This window comes from Arachis duranensis, chromosome 4 (genome assembly GCF_000817695.3).
Source record: "Arachis duranensis cultivar V14167 chromosome 4, aradu.V14167.gnm2.J7QH, whole genome shotgun sequence".
Taxonomy (NCBI): Eukaryota; Viridiplantae; Streptophyta; class Magnoliopsida; order Fabales; family Fabaceae; genus Arachis; species Arachis duranensis.
Genome location: NC_029775.3, coordinates 22208122 through 22224447, shown reverse-complemented (window position 1 = coordinate 22224447; position 16326 = coordinate 22208122). Strand labels below are relative to the sequence as shown.

The following is a 16326-nucleotide window of genomic DNA, read 5'->3' as shown; positions in this document are numbered from 1 at the left end:
CAATGACATCTTAGACGATTCAGACAGACCATCATATAATATATCCAAGATGGTCCATTCTGAGAGCATGTCAGAAGGACACTTTTTGGTCAGTTTCTTGTATCTTTTTGGACACTTTTTGAACATCCACTCTAAGCTTGCTCAGCTTTTGAGGAGGAAAGAATTTGTCTAAGAAAGCCGTGACCATCTTATCCCAAGAGTTCAGGCTATCTCTAGGTTGAGAGTCCAACCATATTCTAGCTCTGTCTCTTACAGCAAAAGGAAAAAGCATAAGCTTATAGTATCACATATCTGCAAGAATCCAGTTAAGAACTGAAAAGGATCTTCTGATGGAAGTACATAAAACTTGCAATTCTGTTGCATCAGAGAAACTAATTGAGGCTTTAGCTCAAAGTTGTTTGCTCCAATGGCAGGAATTGAGATGCTTCTTCCATGGAAGTTAGAATTTAGTGCAGTGAAGTCACCAAGCATCTTCCTTGCATTGTTGTTGGGTTCGACCATTACTTCTTTTTTGTGATTCTCTGTAAGGTTTTCTCTAGATTGTTGTACTTTAGCTTCTCTTAGCTTCTTCTTCAGAGTCCTTTCAGGTTTAGGGTCAGCTTCAACAAGAATGTCATTGTCCTTGCTCCTGCTCATATGAAAAGAAGAAGATAGAAAAGGAAGAGGAATCCTCTATGTCACAGTATAGAGATTCCTTTATGTGAGTGGAAGAAGGAAAGAATAGACAAATGAAAAAAGAGAGAGAAAAATTCGAACACAGAGAGAGGGAGAGGGTTTGAATTTTTGAGTAGAAGAGAAGAGTGTTAGTGATTAAATAAATAAATAGAAGAAGATGAGAGAGAGATTTTCGAAAAATAATTAAAAGAAAAAGGAAAATATTTTTGTTTTTATTTTAAAGTTTTGTTAGAGTTCAAAAATTAAGAAAAGGAATAAAATAAAAATTAAAATTTGAAACAATTAGTTAATTAAAAGAATTTTGAAAAAGAGGAAGGTGATTTTCGAAAATTAGAGAGAGAAAGTAGTTAGGTGGTTTTGAAAAAGATAAGAAATAGTAAAACAAACAAAAAGTCATTTAGTTAATTGAAAAAGATTTGAAAATCAATTTTGAAAAGATAAGAAGTTAGAAAAGATATTTTGAAATTAAAGTTTGAAAAAGATATGATAAAAAAAAGATATGATTGAAATTTATTTTGAAAAAGATTTGAAAAAGAAATTTAGAAAGATTTGATTTTGAAAATTAAAGTTAATGACTTGACTAACAAGAAACTAAAAGATATGATTCTAGAATTTAAAGGTTGAACCTTTCTTAACAAGAAAGTAACAAACTTGAAATTTTTGAATCAATCACATTGATTGTTAGTAGAGTTTTTGAAAATTTGAAATGAAATTAAGAAAAAGATTTTGAAAAATAATTTTTTTAAAATTTTTGAAAAACATGAAAGAAAAGATGAAAATGTTTGATTTTTGAAAAAGTTTTGAAAAGATAGGATTTTTGGAATTGAAATATTGACTTGACTAACAAGAAACAACTTATTTTAAAATTTTTTGACTAAATCAACCCAAAGATTTCGAAATTTATGAGTGAAATAAGAAAAAGATATTTTTTATTTTTGAATTTTAATGTGGAAAGATAAAAACAACAAAATGACTCAAGACATAAAAATTTTGGATTAAAACAAATGATGCATGCAAGAACACTATGAATGTCAAGATGAACACTAAGAACACTTTGAAGATCATGATGAACATCAAGAACTTATTTTTGAAAAATTTTCAAGAAAAGAAAAACATGCAAGACACCAAACTTAGAGATTTTTCATGTTTAGACACTATGAATTCAAAAATGCATATGAAAAACAACAAAAGAACAAAACAAGAAAATATGAAGATCAAACAAGGGGACTCATTAAGAACAACTTGAAGATCATGAAGAACACATGCATGAATTTTTCGAAATTTTTTTTTGAAAATTAAAAAAAAAATGCAATTGATACCAAACTTAAAAATTGACACTAACTCAAACAAGAAACACAAAATATTTTTTTTTGGTTTTCATGATTTTATTTTATTTTTTGAATTTTTCGAAAATTAATTTTGGAAAAACGAAAAAGAAGAACAATTTTGAAAGATTTTTGAAAACTTTTTGAAAACAAAATAAAGGTTAAAAGAAGAAGAAAATTACCTAATCTGAGCAACAAGATGAACCGTCAGTTGTCCAAACTCGAACAATCCCCAGTAACAGCGCCAAAAACTTGGTGCACGAAATTGTGATCTCAATGGCACCAACAACTTGGTATGCACAATTGTAATCTCAACTCTTTTTCATAACTTCGCACAACTAACCAGCAAGTGCACTGGGTCGTCCAAGTAATAAACCTTACGTGAGTAAGGGTCGATCCCACAGAGATTGTCGGCTTGAAGCAAGCTATGGTCATCTTGTAAATCTCAGTTAGACAGATTCAAATGGTTATGGAGTTTTGATAATTAAAATATAAATAAACATAAAATAAAGATAGAGATACCTATGTAATTCATTGGTGGAAATTTCAGATAAGCGTATGGAGATGCGTCATTCCTTCTGAATCTCTGCTTTTCTACTGCCTTCATTCAATCATTTATACTCCTTTCTATGGCAAGCTTTATGTAGGGGATCACCGTTGTCAATGGCTACCGTTCATCCTCTCAGTGAAAATGGTCCAGCTACGGGTTACGTAGGGCTAATCATCTGTCGATTCTCACTTGTTTCGGAATAAGATCCAATGATCCTTTTGCGTCTGTCACTACGCCCAACAGTCATGAGTTTGAAGCTCGTCACAGTCATCCCATCCCAAATCATACTCGGAATACCACAGACAAGGTTTAGACTTTCCAGATCTCAAGAATGCTGCCAATTGATTCTAGCTTATACCACGAAGACTTTGATCTCACAGAATGGAAGGCTCTGTTGTCAGGAGAGGCAACTATGCATCATTGACCAGGAATCCAAGAGATACACACTCTAGCTTTTACAGGTAGAACTGAAGTGTTTGTCAGGCACGCATTCATAAGTAAAAGTGGTGATGAGTGTCACGGATCATCACATTCATTAGGTTGAAGTGCGATTGAACATCTTAAAATAAGAATAAACTTGAATTGAATAGAAGAACAATAGTACTTTGCATTAATACTCGAGGAACAGCAGAGCTCCACACCTTAATCTATGATGTGTAGGAACTCCACCGTTGAAAATACATAAGTGATGAAGGTCGGCCATGCCTCCCTAATAACATAAAACAATCAAAAGAGGGTTCAAAGACCTGATCCCAAGATCAAGGATGATCAAAGATGTCGAGTACAATAGTAAAAAGTTCTATTTATACTAAACTAGTTACTAGGGTTACAGAAATAAGTAAATGATGCAGAAATCCACTTCCGGGCCCACTTGGTGTATACTTGGGCTGAGCATTGAAGCTTTCATATGTAGAGACTTTTCTTGGAGTTAAACACCAGTTTGCAGCCTGTTTTTGGCGTTTAACTCTAGCTTGTAACATGTTTCTGGCGTTTAACGCCAGAATAGGGCAGGAAGTTGGCGTTTGAACGCCAGCTTGCATCGTCAAAACTCGAGCAAAGTATGAACTATTAAATATTGTTGGAAATCCTGGGTTATCTACTTTCCAACGCAATTGAGAGCACGCCATTTGGGTTTCTGTAGCTCCAAAAAATCCATTTAGAGTGCAAGGAGGTTAGAATCCAACAACATTAGCAGTCCTTTTTCAGCCTCTGAATCAAATTTTTGCTCAGGTCCCTCAATTTCAGCCAGAAAATACCTGAAATCATAGAAAAACACACAAACTCATAGTAAAGTTCATAAATGTGAATTTTGCTTAAAAACTAATAAAAATATACTAAAAAGTAGCTAGATCCTACTAAAAACTATCTAAAAACAATGCCAAAAAGCGTATAAATTATCCGCTCCTCAATAGGCAATTGCACCATGGCAAAGATCTGTGAATTTGAAACCAAAAAGAGTATCAATGTTTGGAGAGTGAATCTTTTACTATTTTTGTGGACAATTTACTAGAAGATGTTCCGAAGAAGGAATTATTTCATATGTTCAAGTGGACAGGATAGATAATTGATATATATCTGTCTTGTAAGGAGAAACCTGGATGGATACATTTATTTGCTTTCATCAGGTATACTACGAAAGGAGGAGCATCAAAGGCCGTGAATGAGATGAATAGAATGCATTTGAGGAGTAAAACGATCCTCGTGTGTGAGGCTAAGTATAGGAGGAGGGTTGTGGGCATGATAAGGGTGGATAACCAGTTTGAGGCTAACAGTGGATGTCTTGAGAAGGATAGAATTGTCTTGGAACACAATGAAAGCAAAAAAATTGAGGTTTAGAAGGAACCATTGGAGCTGGGCTGGGATGCGACTGAGATGGTGATTTGGAAGGAAGATGAAGACAAGGATAGAAAGGTAATTGACATAGATATTTTGGATGAATGGTGTGAGGATTTCTTGAAATGTAAAATGGCTAATCCTATGGAAAAAGCGGCAGCTACGGGGAGCACGGATTCGTTGGGATCCATTCAACTAGTGATGAAGGAATATCTGAAAGAACAAGAACCTAGGAGTATAGGTGGCAAGTGGGGAAGCCCGCCCTGTCCTGTCCCGCCAGAAGCCCGCCCTTTGGCGGGTTGGTCCGCCCTGCCATATATATATATAATTTCTAAAGGCATAAAAAATTATATTTTTTATATTCACAAACATTAAAATCTTTGTAATTATAAATATCTAATAAACATAATTATAAACCAAACTTTTGTCTAAAACATAATTATAAATATTCTGTCCAAAGTAAAATAAACATAATCCAAAACATAATTATAAATATTGTCTCCAAAGCAACATAAACATGGTCCAAAATACTCAATTTTCATCTTTATACTCTTGTAAGTTGGGTTGGAGAAAGTTGGATTTAGTAAAAAAAATTGCAAAAATACCCTCTTGCCAAAAAAAGCTAAGCGCCGCCAAAGCCTGCAGTTTAAGCGGTGCGGGTTAGGCGGACTTTTGCTCTTTGGTGGTCCAAATAGCGGGTTATGCGGGCTAGTCCGATAGGTTTATCCCCATTTGCCATCCCTACCTAGGAGTATGGGGGTGTAAGGCACGAGGTAGTTGAGTTGATGGATATAAGTTCAGATAAGGCTCCTTTAAATCATATGAGACCTAATAGAGGAGTTCAGTTCTCTAAACGGGAGAGGTGTGGCTTGGACAAAATACAAAAAGGTCCATTTGTTGAATCTAGCGTTGGGTGTTGGGTGGAAGGGGTTAACCCACATGGAGGAGAACCAGGAATGCGTAACATAAGGAGGAGAGTGTTGCAGATTGTTGCAGGGAATGGCGCTGCCCCAGCCGACGGCACTACTATTATGCGATGTGACCATGGTTCTACTATGCGGTGTGACGCCAGGTAATGTTTCTGCAAGGATATACCAAATGCAGCATTAGAAAATCAACTTCCCAGGTCTTACATTTTGTGATTGGCAGCAACAAATGTCTCTATAAGTTATAGATGAAGAATAAGGATTTGAGTGTCATAGATAATTAGAAAAAAATTATGTTAAAAAAAGAAATAAATAAAAAAATAATGTAAGGATATATTTGTCTCTTCACAACAAAAATTTGGTCTTTTTTTTAAATATTATAAAATAAGTCTTTCTAAATAATTTTAAAATTAAAGGTCCTTTTTAATAATTAAATCTTTCTAATGGTCCTTTATAATAATTAAATCTTCCTAATGATCCTTTATAATCAATAAATCTTCCTTATGTTACAGTTTAAAATATTATTTTAATATAATTTTTTAATATTATAAAAAAATTTTGTATAATAATTTATCTTAATGAATAAAAAATATTCATATATTTTATATTAATTATTTAAGAATAAAAGATTATGTTGCTATTTAAAATATTGTGTCTTAAAGTATTTATTTATGTACTAAAATATTTTATATTTATTAGAATCCATCAATACTCTTTCTTTATATTAGCTTTGGATTTTGGAAAAATTAATATAAAGGATCATTAACAAAACTTAATTAATAAAACGGATTATTAATTTTAAAATTATAAAAAAAGGACTAATTTATATATTATTAAAAATAAAAACAAAAAAAATAAAAATTGAAAAGACAATATTATCCCAATAATCTTTCTTCTCCTTCCCCTTGTTTTCTTTCCCCATCTTCTTCACCCATGCTCAAACTCACTCCTTACCCAGTCTGAGGGAAACGTCGGTGGCACGCGCTTGAGAAGATTCGCCAAAGGTAGAATCGTTGTATCAGGATGCCGTCTTCGTCGCGTCAAAAGACATTCGTCTTCATCACCATCTAGCGAGGCTGTCAGAGGCAAAATCATCATCTTCGGGCAGAATCGTCTTCTGAAGCTCGCCGCCGGCGGTGAAACTCATTTGTCCCACGTCGACCATCGCTCCTTTGACTCCTCCAGTCGCTCGCAGCAGCAAGCCCCACCTGAAGCTCCCCAAAGCCACACGCTTATTTCAAGTTCAAGTCCCTGCCTTAAGCTTTTGAGCTATATTAGTATCCCTGAAATTAAAAATTGTATAGTTTTTAAGGTGAAAACTGCAATACATGATGAAGTTTGAACATTTTCAATTCATGAATAAGATTTTAGTGTGATCTAAAAATGCCTTAATTCAAACCTGATGATGCTATTAGTCAATTTTAATGTGATTTTCAATTTTGTTTCTTTCAAGTTATAAGGGCATATGCATTAAACAAAATCTAAGTTACAGTTTTTTTAATGAATATAGTAGTGCATTATTGATGTTAAGAGCGTTATCTTTGGCCCCAGTAAGAACTCTAATAACACTTGTTGTCTATATTGAAAAATACATTAATGAATGAATGAATCTGAATTTGAAGGGTTTATGTTCAAGGTGTGTTTGGTATGAGGCTGAAAATAAAGATGGATCAGTTTTTGTTTCTAAACTTGTGTTCTAAAATTTTTCATGGACTTTAAACACAATGCTTTGGCATTGCTTATGATTGTAGCATTTCTTTCTATTTGTCTAATTAGAAGAACCTAATTATATGTCATGACTCTTAATTATGTTTACATAAAAAAAATGCAGGATTTCGAAGATAAAGAGCTTACTTCAACAATTTGGTCTAATAAAAAGGGTCATGTGGTAAGTATCACTACTAACCTTTAGGTGGCTACAATTTAGTGACCTAAAATAATTTATATTGGTTATAATAATAAAAGTTTATGGTGATTGTTTTGCCAGAGAATTAACCAAAGTTTTTTATTTCACTTTGTACTTTATTTCTATAGACTCAGGCAAGACAGCAAGGAGAATACGTGACTCTCCACCATGACTTAAATATTAGATTTGTTAAATGGAATTTTAGTCTTTTGGATCTTGAAAACCCATTTTCAAATAATGAAGCTTCTGTCCATCTTCTTTAGCATAGAGAGGAAGATTTGATGGTGTCTGTTATAGTGCAACGATACATCGCCAAAAATCTTTCCTGGATTCAGTATCATGAACTCAAAGAATTTGGTCACTTGTTCCCTTATCTTGATGGTATGAGTGATACTATCATTAAGTCACTTTTAGGTGCAAAGTAGGTTTCTATGTTATGGTCAGTGACTATTCTGTTCCGGCTTCGAGATTCGGCTTCTCCTTATCTGAAAATTTAGAGAGTTGATTAGAGTGTAATGTATTATCTACATTGAAACATCATTGAGTACACATGACTGTAGGGAGAATCAGGTTACTTTCAAACATGAATTCTATCTCTTGCTAAGAAAACAGATTGAAAGAGAAGCTGAAATGTTTCTCTACAGCCTCATTGAGTCTATGAACCTGAATTGATTTGAAATATGAATTTCTTTTTGATGAGTGTGATTATCATTGTCCATGATTATTAGTAACTAGAAACTATCAAGGCTATCAATGAAGCATAAGGAATAATGGTATGAAAACATTAGAGTGGTCTAATTTTATTGGAAGACTGGTATGGAAGCACAATAATTCATTGGATCTTTAACTTGTAATAAAAATATTAATTGAAAATTTTATAGAAAGTGTTTCTTTTTCTAAGATTCTTTTGTTTAACTATGAGCAGAGTCACACACACAATTTTAGTGTAAAATTGTAAAATTTGTGCAGAAAATTACAGAATATTAGTGCAAAATCATAGAATTAATGCAGAATTGCAGATTTTTATGTACTAAGTGCAGCAATTTTAATGCAGAATTGTATAATTCAAGTGCATATTTGCACAAACGCTATTAAAATCAATGTAAAACTACGAAATTCAAGTGTAAGATTACACAAATTTAATTAAAAATCAAAGTAAAACTATAAAGTTTAAGTGTAGACTTTCACAAATACAATTAAGAAACTTAGCAGAATCACCTAATATGCATAACTTAAGAAAAACCAATATTGCAATTCTAAATATGACAATCTATAAAGTTAGAACTACCTAAAAAAATTCATATTTTTTTTGGATTAGGATTTCTACATTTAGAACGATTATGACCACTCTGATCACATCAGCTACATTTGTAAACATGCACATCTTGAAATTGTGACTCTTGGTGCTTCTTGCATGGTCTTCCTGGAGGACGAGTTGTTGTAGGTGGCATAAGAAAAATATTATTCTCCCAGTCTGTTGAGATCAGGCATGTCATGAATTTCAATTGGGATCATACTTCTTGCATACATCTTTTCTTGTGAACTTTTTAGATAGCACTCCTCTACATAGGTGTAGATGTTACCATGTAATAATTTAATTGCAGCACAAGCATGTGGACATGGAATTTCAGTCATTTTCCATTCAAGACATGTACATTCTTTGCGTAATAGATTCACACATACATCAACATTTGACCTTCTAACCATAACATTATGATCTACATATCTCACTGCTTTAAGAAACTCACTTCTAGCTACATGCTCCATCAATATTTTATCAATCTTTGGCCCAACTTCATTCTTCCATTTAGTCATCTCTAACTTTGCAATATATAACAGATTTGCAAGTTTGTCTCTATGCTCTGTTATTAAAGCACAAATACTATGAGTCATCTCTTTTCTTATCCATGAATTAAATGATTCAGCTACATTAGTAGTTATGAGGTCCCATCGTCGATGAGGAAATTGAGACTTTGTCCATTTGTTAATATCTCCTTTAATCTCTAACCAATTTGTAAGTTCTGGTGAAAATGCAGTTGTTCCACAGCTTCTGTAAAATCTGTGCCAAAACGGGTATAACAAACTGCATCTAGTAGCTTTTTTGCATCTTCTTTTACTTCACCGCGTATTTCCCTCTGTAACTTTTTAGTTTCTGCACAAAAAATTTCTTTCACATGTCGATAACAATAAGCATGTCTATCCCTGTCATATACTTGCTCCACAGCTGCAATAATTGATGGATGCCTATAGATATTAACGTAACTAGAATTGACCCAGTTAGTTCTTTTAAATTAGATATGACCCAAAGCCAATTCTCATTATTTTCAGCACTAACAATTGCATACGCAATCGGAAATAAATCATTATTTGCATCGCATGTAGAGGCAGCTAGAAGAGTTCCCTTGTATGGACCACTTAAGTGGCAACCATCAATAAATAATATAGGCCTTGCTCCACGAAGAAAACCTGTCACACAACACCCATATGCAACAAAAAGCTTTTGAAATTAAAAACCAGGAGAGCATGTCCATTTTGCAACAGTTTGTGGATCAGTTTTCACTAAACAATTACATATCCAAGGAATTAGCATATATGAATCTTTAGGTACACCATTAATTTCAGCTAATGCTTTCTCCTTTGCAGCCCAAGCTTGGTGATATGTTAGTGAAAATCCGTATTCCTTGAAAATATCATTTCGTATGTCATTAGGCAACTTGTCAGGAGTTAATCTCAACTTGTCGACAATAATTGAAGACACCAAATTAGATCTAAAAGAGTGAGTACTCTCCAATACATCTTGAGCTGAGTGCTTATGATTCTTGATAAAATGTCTCACCACGAGGAACGAAGTACTTTTTTCCTATAGCATAAGCCGACAATTTCCACGGACAACCTTCAACCTTGTAGATACAAATTATTTTACCTGAACTGTTCTTTAAGAACTTGTATGTAAACTTATGAGCAATACCATATTCAAATAATACTTTCCTCAGCTTACTTGCATTTTGAAAAATATATCCTTCTTCCTTTATAAGATCATTCCACTTAGCAGAACCATTGATAACCTGAGGTGTAGGGACAAGTTGGGTTGTACATAGAATTTGTGTCAATGGATTTTGACCATCAATATTAGTAAAGACGTCGACTCCTTGAGTTGAATTACTTGATAGTGTACTAATCATAAAAAAATTAAATTACTTTCATAACAATTCGCTAATCACTAATATGATAAAATTTATAAAAAGATAACCCAGTTGGAATACATACCTGTCATGAACGTTGTCATCATTGAATGTGATCAATTGGTTAACACTATCAGTATCAATGAGATCTATGAGTTGAGATTGATTAAATTTGACTGTATAGGTAATGCATTTATTCTGCATATTTTTCTTGGTTCGAAGCCATATCTTATGTATTAAATTTGAATGCGTGCATCCTACTTCAATTAGCTCTCCTATGATTTTTCCTCCATGATAAATGATTTTCTGTTTTGGTACAACTTCAATATTACCTCCAACGTGAAAATAACAAAAAATTTGTCGACGAACAGTAGATTCCATGTCTATGCAAAAATATAAAACAATAAATAACCAATAATGAGGGAAGAGACATTAAAATCTAAAAACGAGTTTGAAAGAAACATGTTACTCAATAGTAATGTTTCTGCAAGGATATACCAAATGCAGCATTAGAAAATCAACTTCCCAGGTCTTACATTTTGTGATTGGCAGCAACAAATGTCTCTATAAGTTATAGATGAAGAATAAGGATTTGAGTGTCATAGATAATTAGAAAAAAATTATGTTAAAAAAAGAAATAAATAAAAAAATAATGTAAGGATATATTTGTCTCTTCACAACAAAAATTTGGTCTTTTTTTTAAATATTATAAAATAAGTCTTTCTAAATAATTTTAAAATTAAAGGTCCTTTTTAATAATTAAATCTTTCTAATGGTCCTTTATAATAATTAAATCTTCCTAATGATCCTTTATAATCAATAAATCTTCCTTATGTTACAGTTTAAAATATTATTTTAATATAATTTTTTAATATTATAAAAAAATTTTGTATAATAATTTATCTTAATGAATAAAAAATATTCATATATTTTATATTAATTATTTAAGAATAAAAGATTATGTTGCTATTTAAAATATTGTGTCTTAAAGTATTTATTTATGTACTAAAATATTTTGTATTTATTAGAGTCCATCAATACTCTTTCTTTATATTAGCTTTTGATTTTTATCTAATAAAATGTAATAATCTATATAAATATGATATTCAATAAACACATAATTGTTGTACTCATTTTAAATATATCCCAAATTGATTGATTGAGGGACAATTATTTATGGAAAAGGTAAAATTTTAAAAGTAGACCTTTAATTTAAAATGGATGAAGGAAAAGTAATTTAGCTAAATATCTTTCACACAAATCAAAAGTAATTATATCTAAATTTTCAAAGTAATTTGTACTTTACCCAAAAAAAAGGCAAGCGAGAGGCGTAAATACTGCAATGTCAGATGGTTCTAGACGTAATAAATAATGCAAATGAAAATGATAATAACATGGTAATCCCAAATGGTTCCAGCTATGATTTCACAAACAATGCTTTCTGGCACTCACACTTTCAATCACTCACACTTTCAATCACACTAGAGTACACAGTACTCAAAAACCTCGTTAAAAGTGTATAAAAACCTCAAATTTCAACTCCAAAACCTTAAAATCTAATCTCAAATCCATCTTTATCACGATGTCTCTGATGTCAACACTTTCATTTTCTTTCCTTTTTCTCATTTTAGTTCTCCTTATCCCTTACACAATGACATCCAATGAGTACACTTATTACTCAGTACATGACGGTCTCCGTAGCTATGGTCTTCCAGCGGGACTGTTTCCAAACAATGTCAAATCCTATACCTTGGATGAAACTGGCTTTTTAGAGGTCCAAATGCATCACCCTTGTCTCGCTCAATACGAAACAAGAGTGTTTTTCAACAGTGTGGTAAGAACTAACTTGAGTTTTGGACAACTGAAAGTATTTGAAGGCATGTATCAAGAAGAGCTTTTCATTTGGCTACCAGTTAAGGGCATCATAGTTACAGATCCATCATCAGGTCTCATTATCATTGATATTGGTCTTGCCTATAAACACCTCTCTTTGTTTGATTTTGATAACCCTCCATCTTGCATATATCAAGGTTAGTTTAGTTTAACTTAATAATTTAATTTTGAATTTTCAAATATCATTGTTAATCTAAGTTAATCTATGACTTTTTACTAAATTGGTGTCTATTTCAATCATCTATCTGTTTAAAATCAATCAAAAGAGAAAATAAAGTAATGATTTTATACTTTGGTTTTGCCTGAGTTTTATTACTATTTTATTATTCTATTATGTTATTTATGATTTTTGTTTTGAATTGAATTACGAATTATTATTACAGGTATACTTCAAATTAGTGGAAGGAAGGAGCTTGCCGAATACAGAGAAGAGAAGTTTGTCTATGAAAATGAATGGATATTTCTTTGTTGGTATCTTTCAATTTTTATTATCATTCTATGGAATTACCTTCATCTTTGTAGGCATGAATTTATTAGATAGATGTAAAATGTAAAATTATGCTTCTATATAATAATTAAATGTATTCGAAAGAGAATTTAATATTAGCCGCTAGATAAGAAAGAATTTGGGATTTTTTTATTTAAATTTTTTAAATGTAATATTTATAGAAATATATAATTTATAACGTATTTTATGTATTTGCATAAATTTTATACATCTCGAGTATAGAATCATTAAAATTATAAAAAGCACAGCACAATTCAAATACTCTGTATCTAAGATACATGTAATTTAAAATTTTACATAAACTAGGTGCACTGTACCAGGAATAAAGTCACAACAAAATTTCTGTCAGTGTATTCGGATACATACAGTTTATAAAAAATCTTTTTTTGTTAAAATAATATTTATTTATTTTTTTTCTTATATTAATAAAACAAAATATAACACATATGATCTAAAAATAAAATTATTTAATTTAATTATAAAAATAAAAAGATAATTTATTTGAATTAGATTAGATAAATTTTGAAAGTTAAACCTAAAATTTAATTTAAATCGAATACAAATTATTCTTAACTTTGATATATTTTATAATTAATTTTAAATTAGATCATATTCAATTAAATCGTATTTTAATTTTTTTTAACACTTTAAATAACTTTTTATAATTAAATAATAAATAAAATATAAATAAACACACTAAAATATAANNGTTGTTAGCACAAAAATTAATTTTATCTTTAGAAATTATTTTATTAAAGATAGTTAAATTTAATTTTAAAAAATTTATATTTAAATTAATTAAGACTCTTAATAATTTTTATAATAATTGAGTATTTTTTATATTTAAAATTTTCATAATTAGTAAAACAATAAAAATTAAATAATTTTATTTTTAGATCATGTGTGTTATCTTTTATTTTATTAATATAAAAATAAAAAATAGATAAATATTAACCATAAATATCATCATCTCCATTAAGTGTAAATAAAGAATTTGACAATAAAATTATGTTGATGTTATTTTAAATGTTTTTGACAATAAAATTATATTGATGTTATTTTAAAATACTACTTTATCCTATATTTAATTCACTAAACTTAAATAATACATACATATTTATGTATTAATCTAATTATAAATCCGTTAAAGAGGGATGAATATATAGGAGATTATCTTTGGTGTATAATTCCCTCAATAATAAGTTTGCGAGAAGGAAACAGAAGGGAAACAAGAATTAAAAAAGAAAAACTTAAAAATGGTACTTACAAGAATTATTCGAGAAAAATATCATAGTCTAGATAAGAGAAATTTTTAGTGAATCATCACTATTATTGGCCAGGGTTTCAAAAACTCTAATGGATTGAACTTTATTATAAAAAAGTTATTATCAAAACAGATTTATTTTATTTCAGAAGCATGTATAATTATGTATAACAAGTTATATAGAACTTTATATTTTTATTTATGCTGCAATTAAAATTAGAGAAAAACTCTACATTCATGTAATTTTTTCATTCAATCTATTCAAGTAACATCAATCAGACGCGCCTTTCCAATTCTCTTACGTATTTGTTATACAGCTGTCTCATATAACGTATATAATGTAAACCTTCTGCTGCGTGATAAACCTTTCTCAACGTAAACTTTGTTCTCTTCTCGCGTTTTCGTTCTTCTTCTTCTCTGTTCGCGCTCTTCTTCTTTTTCTTCAACCTAATAAAATTCATCGTTCTCCTTTGTTTGCGTTTCTCTTCTCTGCTCGCATTCTTCATTATTGATCTGCATTGAATTCAATGTAATAAGAATGGAAACAATGAATGATTCAACATCAAATCAGTTGAATGAGGTTATTACGTTGAGACAGTTAGGAAATGATTGCTGCATGCTATCACAATAATCTTAAACAGTGAACAAATTAAAAGGAGGCCACCGAACCGAACAACATTCATCTGGTGAATCAAAATCACAAAGGCCACCGAACCGAACAATGTTCATGTGGTGAATAAATAGTGATCAACTTTTAATCAACAAGAATATTATTTCTTTTCCTCTTTCTCCTCTTCCTCCTTCTTCTTTTTCTTCTTCTTCTTTCGTTATAATCATCACCAACATCACCAACATTTTACTCTGTTAAGTGGAGTTGCTCATTTTGATTCACTTGATTATTAATGTGTTCAATTGAGTCTTTGTGCATACAGAAATATTTTTCTTACTGATTGAATGCTTATCACGTTTATTCAGCACATGATTGGTGTTGGGTTCAGTGGTGTTGACCCTTTCGGTTCACCTGATTGTTATGTATTCAGTTAACTTCTTTTGCATGAAAAAATGCTATTCTTGATGATTGAATGTTTATGACATTTTATTCAGCACATGAATGTTGCTCGATTCAGTGGAGTTGCTCATTTTTATTTACTTGATTGTTAGTATGTTCAATTGAGTCCTTGTGTATGTAGAAATATTTTTCTTGATGATTAAATATTTATGACGTTTTATTCAGCACATGAATGATGTTCGGTTCAGTGGAGTTGGCCATTTCGGTTCATTTCTGTTCTGCACAATTCAAAACTCTTCCTCCTCACCTTCTAAGCTTCTTCACCAGGGAGAGAAAGAGGAAAAGACAAAAAAATACAGCAACAATAACAACAAAAAAATGAAGATAAGGAGAAAACACGTGAAGAAGAAGGAACACGAAAAAGAAGGAAGAGAATGAGGAGGAGGAGGAAGGTGAATCTCTGTTGCTGTTTTCGTTCGTTCCTGGTTGTTCCTTGCCAAATCTTCTCGCGATTCTTCTCCAGTAGTGATTTTCGCAGAGAACGTGACTGAAGTTTGACTGTTTGAGTGATTTTGAGAGAGATTCGAAGAGAAGGAGTGGTTTCGTGTTGAGAAAAAAGTAACGTTTTTTCATAATGAGCGCGAAGTAACGAAGGGTTTTTGCGTGCGTGTTTTCACTCATCATTAATGCGTGTGACTCTATTTGGACATGGGCCAACTTGGTTACATGGTTACATAGATGTGTAGCGCGCCCTTTTAAAATTAATGATTCCATGAACAATCATCATTTACGGTTAATTGTCATTATATTATTAGAAAAAATTACTAAAAGTATCTGTTCACGAACATTAACAAAAGTATCCATAATAAATTAAGAAAATTAATGTTGTATCTATGAAAAATGGGTTCCGTACCATAAAAATATCTAAACTATAATTTTTTGTTGATCTTTTAACAAAATTCTCAAATTATCCCACCCTCAACTTCAACTTACTTTTTCAACCATCCATAACCCAACATGCACCTTTAAAACTCTTGTCATGAAGTCGAAATTACTCCTACAATAGACGAGGTTGAAATCAATAGTGATGGTCGTGGAGGACCTCGATCAATTCCTGACAGAAAAATCTACAATGGTAAGTTCTATTCTATTTTTTTTCACCACATCCCTTCACATAAAGAAAACCTCCAAAATTAAGGGGGAAAAAAAGAAAAAATAACCGAAACAGTTAAAAATTGTTTTTTATGATTTTTTT

At 31.2% G+C, this 16326-nt stretch overlaps 1 protein-coding gene across 1 annotated transcript; it reads left to right on the top strand.

Moving 5' to 3' along the window:
* Positions 1 to 11832: 11832 nt before the first annotated feature.
* On the top strand, positions 11833 to 12895 carry LOC107483751 (uncharacterized). The gene is made up of 2 exons (XM_052259862.1): positions 11833 to 12427; positions 12674 to 12895. Exons 1-2 carry the CDS (start codon positions 11980 to 11982, stop codon positions 12829 to 12831), a joined length of 606 nt encoding a protein of 201 aa, XP_052115822.1. The 5' UTR covers positions 11833 to 11979; the 3' UTR covers positions 12832 to 12895.
* Positions 12896 to 16326: the final 3431 nt, after the last annotated feature.

Bases quoted from the DNA above. Each gene is read 5' to 3' on its own strand.
- LOC107483751 (XM_052259862.1), top strand. From the start codon at position 11,980: ATGTCTCTGATGTCAACACTTTCATTTTCTTTCCTTTTTCTCATTTTA. The intron at 12,428-12,673 runs GTTAGTTTAGTT...TTATTATTACAG, and splicing joins TCCATCTTGCATATATCAAG to GTATACTTCAAATTAGTGGA.